The sequence below is a fragment of the Rosa rugosa genome, chromosome 6, assembly GCF_958449725.1.
Source record: "Rosa rugosa chromosome 6, drRosRugo1.1, whole genome shotgun sequence".
Classification (NCBI taxonomy): Eukaryota; Viridiplantae; Streptophyta; class Magnoliopsida; order Rosales; family Rosaceae; genus Rosa; species Rosa rugosa.
Genome location: NC_084825.1, coordinates 41,218,301 through 41,230,342, shown reverse-complemented (window position 1 = coordinate 41,230,342; position 12,042 = coordinate 41,218,301). Strand labels below are relative to the sequence as shown.

Genomic DNA, 12,042 nt, shown 5'->3' with positions numbered 1-12,042 from the left:
AAGCTCAAGCTTTGGAAGCAAATAGAGCAGCCTTAGAGGCAAATAAGGCGAAAGCCATCATCCTAATGACTCGTCATATGGATGATTCGCTCCAGTACGAGTGTATGAATGAAGAAGACCCCAGAAGGCTGTGGGTCTCACTCGAAGAAAGATTTGGCAACGTCCGTGACTCCTTCCTTGCTTCCTGACCTAGAAGTGAGATGGCATAGCCTCCGCTCCTATGATTTCAAGTCAGTTCTTGACTATAACTCGGAAGCACTTCGCATTAAATCCTTAATGGAATTCTGTGGTAAAGAGATCATAAATGCGATGTTGATTGAGAAGACTCTCTCTACCTTCCCCGTTTCTGCATTGATGGTTGCTAAGAACTATCGAATTGATGTTACTGCAGGACGGATCACAAGGTTTCATGAGCTCATTGGAGCTATGAATGTCACTGAAAAGTATGACAACATCCTTGTGAAGAACTATAATTCGAGATCCGTGGAAATAGACCATATTCCGGAATCCAATTATAGTCGTGCCCCTAAGAGAAGGCGCCAAGAGCAAAACCCTAACATTAGGGATACTTATGGACTTTCTGGTCCATATAATCGCTCTACTTGGGAAGGTAATCGCCAAAATAGGCGAACACGGAACCAAAGAGGTCAACGTGGAAAGAGAGAGGGAGGCAACGCCTCTGGCCATGTTGGTGGCTCCACCAACACTAAGAGCCATCTTAATGACGCTTTCAAAGCGCCTCAATCAATAGAGTTTGAGCAAAGAGATGTATGTTCTCAATGTGGAGTGTCTGATCATTGGGCACACATTTGTAGAGCTCGTGAAGAACTTGTCACCGCCTACAAAGCATATTTGTGAAGCAAGAGAGCTCACTATGTAGAACAAGAAGATCAAGAAGATGATCTAAAGTGAAGGGTTGAAGACTACGAATCTGGTTGGGATCAATAGATCGCCAATTCTGTTTAAGTCTTTATTTTCCAAGAGATGTAGGCAATTGCCATATTATTTTTGTAGTAGATGCCTATGGTTTAGTCTTTCTTCAAAGTAGGCGTACTCAATGTAAATGTGATGTCTAGGAAGGTTTTGAGATAAGTGGTAATTAAGCGAGCTTTGCTCCACCGACATCTCCCTACTCACCTGGTCACATTTGCGTTGGAATTACCGAAAGAAGTTAGACGACTACCATTGTTTTGCATTTGGATTAGATTCTCCTAATGGTTAAGAGACAATGATGTACTCCGTTGGCTTATGAATAAAATTTTGAGTTCTTTTCATTATGACTCCATTTTGATTCATGAGCATGTTACTTTGTGACTACGATGGCTGGGCCATCAGTATTAATTCAAGGACATGGAATAGCCCAAGTTCTCTTTGCCAAATGGCACCTTGATTAATGTCACAGAAAATCTCTACGCTCCTAGGGCAACTCGCACATATGGATAGCCAACGGATTCCATGCGAAAACGCATATAGAGAACGGAAATGAGTTCCTTTGTAATGCCTCTAATGATTGCGAACGAAGGCGCATCTTAGAGAAGTTTATGTGTCTCTCTAGTGGACTCTATGTCACTATTCGAGCTATTAAATCCAATAAAGTTATGAGAGAAGATCTCTTGGATTTAGACACATATTGGCTTTGTCTCGACAGGATAAGTCACCCTGGTCATGATATGATGATCCGTCTACTAAAGACTTCACATGGACACCCTCGAGCGAAATGAAGCAAGAATCCAAAATTGGTTCCTGGACTTAGCAAGACCGCAACAATTGCAGCATCTGGCGCTGCAGCTGTCTTGGAGCGCCATATGGCCGCCCAAGTCCCTTGTGACAACGCCATATATGGCGCTACCTATGGCCATGACGCCATGGATGACAATCCCCATGGTTATAACGCCCTGGATGCCACTTCCCATGGTCATGACACCATGATGGGTGATGTAGTCACAAACTTTGCTTCAATATGCGTCTCCAACGCTCAGGCCCAACCAAAACTCTCCTTGGTTGCTTGTAAGGCCTCTCGCTCATTTTACAAAGCCCATTCCTTATGGAAATTAGGACTGAGACCGTCCTATGCAAAGGATATGATAATGCTCATTCTGTTCTTACAAAGAATCCGTAGGGATTTTGTGGATTGATTCAACCAACTTATGGACGCTTACATATTTCATGATGTTGGTTGACACGCAAACACGCCGGTCACGTGTAGTGCCATTGTCCACCTATAAAAGCTACTTATGCTACACTCCTAGCACATATCATGTGACAACGGGCTCACTCCCCGAATCATCCTATTCAGTCAATTGGATTTGACTATGCTAGTGAGTTTACATCGAAGACTTTCGATAGTTATTGCATTTGGGATTGATGTTGGACATCATATTCCCATGAGCACACCCAAATGGTCTCGCGGAAACGACTACGATGGTAGTCCGGACATTGGTAATGCGCACCAATATCCGCCTGGGGTGATGCAATATCGCATGCAGCTATGCTAATTCGTCTACGACCTACCGCCACTCAATGTCTCTCTGCGTTACAGCTAGTGACTGGGTACAAGTATTTTGTACTTACGCACATTTGAGTGAGCCATTTATGTGCCAATTGCGCCGCCACAGCGCTCTATAATGGGTCCTTACAGACGAATGAGCAACTCAGTTGGATTTGAGACGCCAACAATCGTCAGCCACTTAATGCCCTTGCTAGGCGATCTCCTTACCGCTAGATTTGCGGATGTCACTTTGATGAGACAATCTTCCCGTCGTTAGGCGGAGATACGAACACGAATGTTCAACAGGAACGACAAGAATTGTCGTAGTCTGTCCCCACTATGTCTCATCTCGATCCCTGTTAAAGTGACGAGATCACACAAATATGCTGCAAACATGCCTGCAAGGAAGGACGTCCCTACGAGAGGACGTAAGCGCCACCCTAAACGGAGGTAGGCATGGCGCCAATGCCAAAGAGAGTGGCACTCTGGTGTTACAGGCCATGGCCCCAGCTAGGATGCGTGGGAGGCCCGTGGTTTCGAAGGATACTTTGGCACATTCCAATCCTTTGATCATCGACACTCAAAATCCGTCTCATGAGAATCTTCCGGGTTATGGTTATCGTTGGGGGACGCCTCAACGTCAAAACCTATTCCTGAGAATATAGAGCTCTATGAAAATTACACTAGTGTACATGAGACGTGGGATAAAAACTCCATCATAATTGATGATGTAGTCACGCATTTCGTTGCGCATGAGTTTGTTGAGTCCGATGATATCGAACCACGCTCCGTTGATGAATGAATGCCAACGTAGAGAAATTTGGCCCAAATGGAAAGATGCGATCCAGGTTAAGATGTATTCTCTAACGAAGAGGAAGGTTTTCTGAGCTAGTGATGCCAACACCTCCTGACATAAAACCTATTGACTAATGGGTCTTCGTTAGAAAGCGTGATGAGAAAAAGAGATGGCAATCTCGCCTTATGGCGCAAGGCTTCTCACAAAACGCCCTGGAAACGACTACGATGAGACATATTCTCTCGTAATGGATGTCATTGCACTCCACTACCCTGTCAGTTTGGTTGTTTCCGAATAACTGAACATGCAGCTTACAAATGTGGTCACTACGTATCTCTATAGGGATCTAGATACGGAATATACATGAAGGTTCATGGCGAACTTCATTTACCCAAGTCAAGTGGCTCTAGACCACGGAGCGCGTTTACAAAGAGGTTGAAACGCTCACTAAAATGACTACTTGATTGGGAAGGGATATGCCCACGCGTTTATATAACAAGTTTCAGATTCTATCGCGGTTCATGTTGGACATGATCTTCATTAGAAGTAAAGAGTTAAGGGAAACCGCTGAACACTTGAAATCCGAGTTTTGAGATGAAGGTTTTTGGGAGAACACGATTATGTCTCGGTTTGGAACTTGAGCATCGTGTCAATAGATGCTTAGGTATTTTGACAAGGTCAAGCCTTCAAGCACCCCCATGATCGTCCGTAGTCTTGATCCTGAAAAGGATCCTCTTCGTCGAAAGGATGATGACGAAGATGTGTTAGGGGCAAAAGTGTCTTACTTAGTACAATAGGCGCATTATTGTACTTATCTCAATGCACAAGACCGGACATCTCATTTACCATGAACTTGTTAGCTAGATATAGCTCTGCGCCAACGCGACGCCATTGGATTGGTGTAAAAGATATCTTTCGATACTTGAGATGTATGAATGATATGGGCTTGTTCTATCCCTACAAAGAGATGATGGATTCGGACCCATCACACACCAGGTACGCCGCCAACACTGGCCTGCGTCCATCGTCCCCATCCCAAAACGACATGTGTTTTGGAAGGTTTTGCTGATGTTGGGTATCTCTCTGACCCACACAATGGTCATTCCCAATCCGGTTAAGTGTTCACCATGGGAAAAGACCGTGACATCTTGGAGGTCTACATAATAGACCCTAGTCGCTATATCTTCGAACAATGCAGATTACACATGTTCGAACAATTGTGGTTTGAAGTCTACCACAGATGAGCCTACGAGCATTTAGGATAATGCTACTTGTTTTGAACAAATGAGGCAATGCTACATCAAAAGCGACAACACCAAGCATAATCAGCAACAACAGACACTCCTCGAGATCAAAGTGAAGTAGGTTCGATCTGAGGACAGTGAGGCAGACTTGTTTACTAAGTCATTGCCCAATACCACGTTCGAGAAACATGTGTTAAGAATTGGCTTGCAGAATTTATCTGAACTCCCATGATCGTAGTCATCAGGGGGAGGCGCAGACATCAGGGGGAGATGTCTACATGTTCGTCTCGAATCGTGAAGGGTGTGTTGTGCTCTTTTTCCCTTTCGACCGAGGTTATTTTTGTCCCACTGGGTTTTTGTTACTCGGCAAGGTTTTTAACGAGGCAACGAGAGAAGCACCGCGTTTGGGCAACACAAGGGGGAGTGTTGAAGGAAAACCTAATTTGTGTTTAGCCCAAACTCTAGGTTACTTGACCTAGTGGTAATAGGATTTAATTAGAAGGATCTAGAATCCTAATCAATGTAGAATTACTTTCCTTGTATGATTGAGATTCTATGCATTGTAATCCTCTATATAAAGAGGCCCTTATTATCAATGAGTATACACAGCAAATTCCTCCCAAATTCAGTTTCTCTACAACAAAAACTTTTTTCTTCAATTGTATACAAATTTTAAAACTTACCTACAGAACTTTTGTAAAAATAAAATAAATAAATAAAATGTCAATAAAGCAATTAATATATTCATTTTCAATTCTTTCTTACCATATTCTTTTATCATTTATTAAATGAATTTAATATTACTTTAATTATCAATTTTTTATGGTCTCAAATTACGACTTACATATATTTTTTCCATTTTTGTGAATCTAATTTGATTTTTGACTTTTATAATTAACTTGTTAGTATAAAAATGATTAATTACCTTCTATTATAAATGTGAGGGTTTTGATTAATGAAAATTTCACTTGTTAGTATAAAAATGATTAATTACCTTCTATTATAAATGTGAGGGTTTTGATTAATGAAAATTTCAGTAAAACTCAATCTTTCACTTTTACATCTCAGGCCTTGACAAACTCAGGACTGGCTCTGCGCTCATTTATGGTAATTATGATACCCAGCTTATAAATAGAGGAGCTAGCTCCCAAGAAGGGCCATCTCCTCCCACACTAGACAGCTAGCATAGCATTTCTCACTGTCCACATTACAATGGCACCTCCAAATTCAGCACTCATATCCGACCTTGTATCTGGTGCAACCCATGTTCCTTCTCAATTCGTCCGACCCGAACATGATCGTCCCAATCTTGACCAGGTCATTCAGTCCTCTGATATGTCCATTCCTCTCATCGACCTCCAAGATTTCGACGGCTCACGGCGCTCAGAAATCATTAAGCAGATCGGCCTTGCCTGCCAAGACTACGGCTTTTTTCAGGTACACCTCACACATTAAGTTTCATGCATATCAAAGTCCGTCTCCATTAATGGAAGTAAATTAACATCTATTTTTTTGATTTTTTCCACTAATTCACCATTGAAGGTTAAAAACCATGGAATTAACGAGGCAGTGATCGATAACTTGTTGGCTGTGGCAAAGGAGTTTTTCCATTTGCCAGAGAGTGAAAGGATGAAGGTTTACTCTGAAGACCCTTATAAGACCATAAGACTGTCAACTAGCTTCAATGTCAGAGTTGAGGAAGTATCCTGCTGGAGAGATTACCTAAGACTCCACTGCCATCCTCTAGAGGATTACATTCATGAGTGGCCAGCCAACCCTCCCTCTTTCAGGTATCTATAATTGGAACTTATATTTCTACTCCCGCATCGGCCATATAGTCGAATTACTTAAAAGATATAATCTTGTTCGACCTCAATGCATGATGTTCTTGCAACATATATAAACGTGTTAAAGCTACAATAGCTGTCACATAAGAAAATTTTTAGGGAGGCTAAATAGACGGATTACTGTTTTGTTTATTGTCACTCTATGATTCTAGTTTGCCTATATTTCATTTAAGGGTAATTTTGAACACACATAGTCGTACCGTACATGATTTTGATTTTTATTCAAAATTTGACAACAGACGTTTAGTCTAATACTCTAGATTCATTCGTAGTCTCCAACGTAACTCGTCAGAACGGTTGAAGGACATTAACTATTCTAGAAATTTGCATTGTAACGGTCTCTTGTTTTTCCGTTTACGGAGTTTATTCACTTTAATTTGAACCTTATCGCAGGGAAGATGTGGCAGAGTATTGCAAGAAAGTCAGAGGCCTTGCAGTGAGACTCCTTCAAGGCATATCTGAAAGCCTGGGACTGGAACGAGACTACATCAACAAGGCCCTAGCAAAGCATGGGCAGCACATGGCGATCAATTACTATCCACCATGCCCTCAGCCAGAGCTGACCTACGGCTTACCCGGGCATGCTGACCCGAACGTCGTCACCCTCCTCCTCCAGGACGACGTGGGAGGCTTGCAGGTTCTCAAGGGCGGGAAATGGGTTGCTGTCAAGCCCATTACTCACACCTTCATCGTCAACCTCGGCGACCAAATGCAGGTCAGAACTAGAAACTCATAAGTAACAATAATCCCCATGACGTCAGATGACTTGGTAGTCGATCTGTTGGATTGGTGACGCCATTGATATTTTGCATGAGTGAAACATGTGCTCAAGACATGCAGTCAACATGCATAGCTTTTATTTTGGCTCTATGAGTTTTATGAGTAGGTGGCGAAGATCTAAAGCAATAAAAACACGCACACACTGCACTATTTAGCGGTCCATAAATTCACACAGCCTTCTTTGTAAGGTTCAACGATTTGATTGGACCGTTCATGGATTAAGAATTTTAGGTGTGCCTCTTTCTCTTTTCAAAAATGGAACATTATAACACGGTCCCGATAGAAGTCAACTCTATGTACGTAAAGAACCAAAGATTTAATCAACCTAAGTAGATGAAGAATTTTGCTCCTGTTGTTGTCGTTTGATAAGTTGTGTCGTTTACTTTTCATCAGTTCTAGATGATCGAGTGACTTGAAATGTAACAAGAAGTTCGGAATTTGGGGTTTGACATAATTATGCCAGTTATTTCAACAGAAAGAAACATTATTAAATGAAAATAATATGTACCATGGACTGTTATAATTTAGTGTAATATGATAATATAATACGTCAGATACCTAATAAATAATTGCTTTTCTATATGTGACGGTTTTTATTTTGTGTTTATTAGGTTTTGAGCAATGATCGCTATAAGAGTATACTCCACCGCGCGGTGGTGAATAGCGACAAGGAAAGGATCTCCATCCCAACATTCTACTGCCCATCATACGATGCTGTGATCAAACCTGCCCCGAAACTGGTTGATGATGATCATCCGGCCCTCTACCGGAGCTTCACTTACGGTGAATTCTACGGGAATTTCTGGGACAAGGGCATTGATAAAAAATCTGGAACCAGTTTGGGCATGTTTAAAACAAACTAGCTAGCTATACCCCAGGTTTGCATGTTGAACAGTACGTGTACTGTCTATATGTTATGATCAATCATGAATTCATGATCGATCAAACTAGTAAAAAATAAACTCTGTAGGGGTAGTATAAGTAATTTCAGTACGTGTACTGTCTTTGTTATTATGATAGATCATGATCGATCAAACGAGTAATTAAGAAATAAATTAAATACAAATAATATGTATTGGTCAGTTCAATTTATTTATACCATTAAATTATGATACCAGTCTATCTGCATGTACTAATTAATATGATTGCTTAATTGTCCAAAACAAGTGTACTAGCTGCAGTCTAGCTATACCGGAATTCCGGTCAGGAAAGCTACCCATCCAAGAATTCCCGAATTCCTCTAGAATCAGAAAGGAATTGAGACGGATCAACACCTAGTTTGTAGCTGTGTCGCCTGTGTGATAATGTGAACTCCTCTCGAATTAGAAGTTTCTCAAATGATCGAGTTGTTCTGAGAACTCCAATTGTTCTGGATCTCTCTTCGAAAGTCGATGGCTCTAAATTCGTCGTAGAAAATAGCTTCGACTCTAAGTTCAAAACGGAAAAAACTGCGTGACTTGGGACAACCAAAGAAGGTTTCAATGTCGACGACCACATAAGATCGCTTGTGATGCGCTCTTAACCTTCAGTGCAATCTAATTATTTGAATTTATTCATGTACGTTTTTGTTCCTCGTTCAATAGGTATCTTATAACTATTTATACATTTAACTATGACCACAACGTAAACTGCATGTGTTCGTACGCATGTCAGTATAAACACACATGTTCCTAATAATGTTCAAACTATTTTTGTTTTGACCGAGTGCTTTAAGAGAAGATTCAAGAATGGAGATCTAAAACGCATTTGAGATCATTTAAAGCACATTTTGAAGTGATCTATCTAACAATGAAATCGTGGTAGTTCTCAGATTGAGTCTTAAGATGAACCTTTTCATGAAGAAGCAAACTTGTCCTTAAAAAATTCTGCGATGCCCCTAGAATCACCCATGCAAAGAAATTTTTGGATTCAAAAGAAATTACGCCTCTATGAATTCGGGCCGATGAATTTAATCTCTCTCTTTTTCTCGCAATTATTCTATTTTTGAAGTACTTCTGTGATTTCACTTGGAAAACAATGGAGTACATATTAACACATGAAGGTTCACAATTCTAGCATAAATAAATTGGAATATCTTCAACAACCCAAGTTAGGAAAGCAGAGGACAACTTGAGGGCTGTTGCACCTGTTTTTTTGTTCTTTTCTTTGAATATTCAATACATCGCCATCTTTAGTTGTTATAGCAAATCGGGTTCAATTCGTTATGTATGGATTAATCTTCCTTCAGCTTTTTGTATTAAATTGTTTTTTTGGGCCCCGTTTGATTTGGTTCGCCGGCCCAAGTGTGTTCTCCTTTTATATAAAATAAAATTTCGGGTCCGGACATAGAATTTGTCCTACTTCCACTTCTAAAAAAAAAAAAAAGAGGTTGCCCTCAGAAATCATGATTAACCTCAATTCATGCATGCATGTTTGTTTGTTAATCGAGGTAAGGGATCAAAACTTCTCTATAGTAAGATCAGATTGCAGATTCTTGACACTACCAAACTCGTTTGTTACTCGCCCGCGCGCCAACATCATTTGACCTTCGGATCTTCCAACTATGGACTAATATGTTGTTCTCATTTGACTACCTTAATCTTAATGATATATAAATGCACGTTTAGTTGCTGCGAGCAATTTGTTGTCCTCATTTAACTACCTCTAATATATATATATATATAATATATATAGGGTGATGCTATTCACACACTTATTTTCTCTATTCACACACCCTCTCTATTTTTCTAATATTTTAATTCAATTATTTTTTATAAATTATCCTAATTATCCTCCCTTATAATTCTGTTTCTTTTTCTTTTTTCTTTTATCTTTTATCTGTTTGGCAAGTCAATCATGAATCAAACATCATTATGCAATAAATCATTTTTCTTTTACCTATAAATGAAGGAAAAATAATACGTTCATTAAGTTGAATGAATCCCGTGGCCAGCAGATTTGAGGGACCCTTTGGGTTCGTGCGTCTGCGGTGCAGTGGATTAGTCTGGCTTTGCCAGGCTTTCGCCGCAATGTCGGTGCAGGTGTCCTGGCGCTGGGATACCACTGCATGGGTGTGTGAGTTACTAACAACTAACCCGATCAAAAAAAAAAAAAAAGTTGAATGCCATGTATTATTAGACGAGAAATATGCTTCCCAGGTAATTACGTTCATTCAACTGAATTTAAATTGCAAAGTTTGTCTTCATACAAGTAGGAGGGGTAAGATTCATGCTTTACTCCCTTATTGTCTCGGGTTCCAGTATTGCACCTAACTTACTAGAGTTTCTCGTCTCTTATAGATTGGCAATAAGCCTTTTTCAAACTCAGTCTGAAATTTGAGAAATTTGTAGGTACCAAAAAAAAAAAAAAAGGATTATAATTCAAAATTAATTGTTTGAATAAGACAAACATGAGGGGTAGGGATGGCAATGGGGCGGGTTGGGGATGGGGATCACAATACCATCCCCATCCCCGAGGTCATTTTCCACCCCCATCCCCGCCCCAATCCCCAATAAAAATATATTGGGGATTTCCCGTCCCCATCCCCACTGGGGACTAAGCCTCCAAACCCGCCCCAAATCCCCAATAAGAATTTAATAAATAAAATAATTTTTTTCTCATATTGTCTTTTTTAAAATCAAAATCTACAACAAATAAAATTAAAACATGATTAAATTCATAAATCATAATTCAGTGAGTGCAAAAGTAAAAAAAAAAAAAACTATTAAAGTAAAAGTGTAGCCATTAAAGTAAAGTAATAAATGTATATATTTGTGATTTATATAATAAAAAATAAATATATATATATATATATATATATATATATATATATATATTATTGGGGCGGGTTTGGGGATGGGGATCACAATACCATCCCCGCCCCATCCCCAATCTTAGATAGCGGGGATTGGGGATCCCCATCCCCATTCCCCATTTGTCCCCGAATTCTCCCCCCATTAGGGGCGGGTATCCAATGAAGCTCCGCCCCGCTGGGGATTTTTGCCATCCCTAATGAGGGGCTAGACAAATGTAGACACACGCATAATCAATAGTATGAACTCTTAATATAATGTATTTTAGATAACTGTATTGAAAGAACACTCACCCATAAATAATAAGGGATTAAATTATGTTTAGTCCCTGTACTATGACCCTTTTTTCGTTTCAGTCCCTGACATTCTCAATTAATCTGAAAAGTCCCTAACGTCAAAATTTCCGTCTGATTGGTCCCTCCCGCGTCAAATTAGGAGTTGACCTTAGGTGAAATGTCCAATATACCCCTCTGTTATTTCTTTTTCCTTTTTAATTTCTTTTTTTTCCTTTTTATTTTATTTTTTCTTTTTAATTTCTTTTTCTCCTTTTCTTTTCTTTTTTCTTTTTAATTTCTTTTTTTCCTTTTTTTCTTTTTTCTTTTTAATATCTTTTTTGCTTTTTCTTCTTTTTTTCTTGTTCCTTTTTAATTTTTTTTCCTTTTTAATTTCTTTATTGCTTTTTCTTCTTTTTTTTCTTGTTCCTTTTTAATTTCTTTTTTTCCTTTTTTTTTTTCTTTTCATTTTGCCCACTTTCTCCTTCCTCAACCCACCAATCCCATTCCGATCAAACTCCACAACCCATCTGTTTCTCTCCCCAAATTGAAACCAAACCCAGCAAAGACTTAGCTTGGCGGTGCAGAGATGGACATCGAGCAAAAGCAAGAGGCTAGGAGCTGATCGATCACTTCTTCACCTTCTCTTAAGCCATCTCCCTCTGTTGGGATCCGCCCTCGCCTCCATCATCGCCGACACCATCTCCCAAACACAAGCAGATCCCAATCAGCTCGGAAATTCGCCGCTAAACCACTCCCCTCTTGTTTTCACAGCCTACTTCTCTCTCTCCCACTCAAATCTCACTTTCTCTCTCCACATCAAG

General features: G+C 39.9%; 1 protein-coding gene across 1 annotated transcript; it reads left to right on the top strand.

Annotated features, from left to right (window-relative positions):
- The first annotated feature begins 5,722 nt into the window (after nt 1–5,722).
- On the top strand, nt 5,723–8,141 carry LOC133713472 (protein DMR6-LIKE OXYGENASE 2-like). The gene is made up of 4 exons (XM_062139512.1): nt 5,723–5,965; nt 6,071–6,318; nt 6,769–7,090; nt 7,767–8,141. The coding sequence occupies exons 1-4, from the start codon at nt 5,741–5,743 to the stop codon at nt 8,016–8,018; spliced, it is 1,047 nt and encodes a 348-aa protein (XP_061995496.1). The 5' UTR covers nt 5,723–5,740; the 3' UTR covers nt 8,019–8,141.
- Nucleotides 8,142–12,042: the final 3,901 nt, after the last annotated feature.

What these genes read in the sequence shown, in the direction of transcription:
- LOC133713472 (XM_062139512.1), top strand. Translation starts at nt 5,741, where the DNA reads ATGGCACCTCCAAATTCAGCACTCATATCCGACCTTGTATCTGGTGCA. An exon ending in AAGACTACGGCTTTTTTCAG is followed by an intron (nt 5,966 to 6,070) that starts GTACACCTCACA and finishes TCACCATTGAAG; the next exon opens with GTTAAAAACCATGGAATTAA. An exon ending in GCCAACCCTCCCTCTTTCAG is followed by an intron (nt 6,319 to 6,768) that starts GTATCTATAATT and finishes ACCTTATCGCAG; the next exon opens with GGAAGATGTGGCAGAGTATT.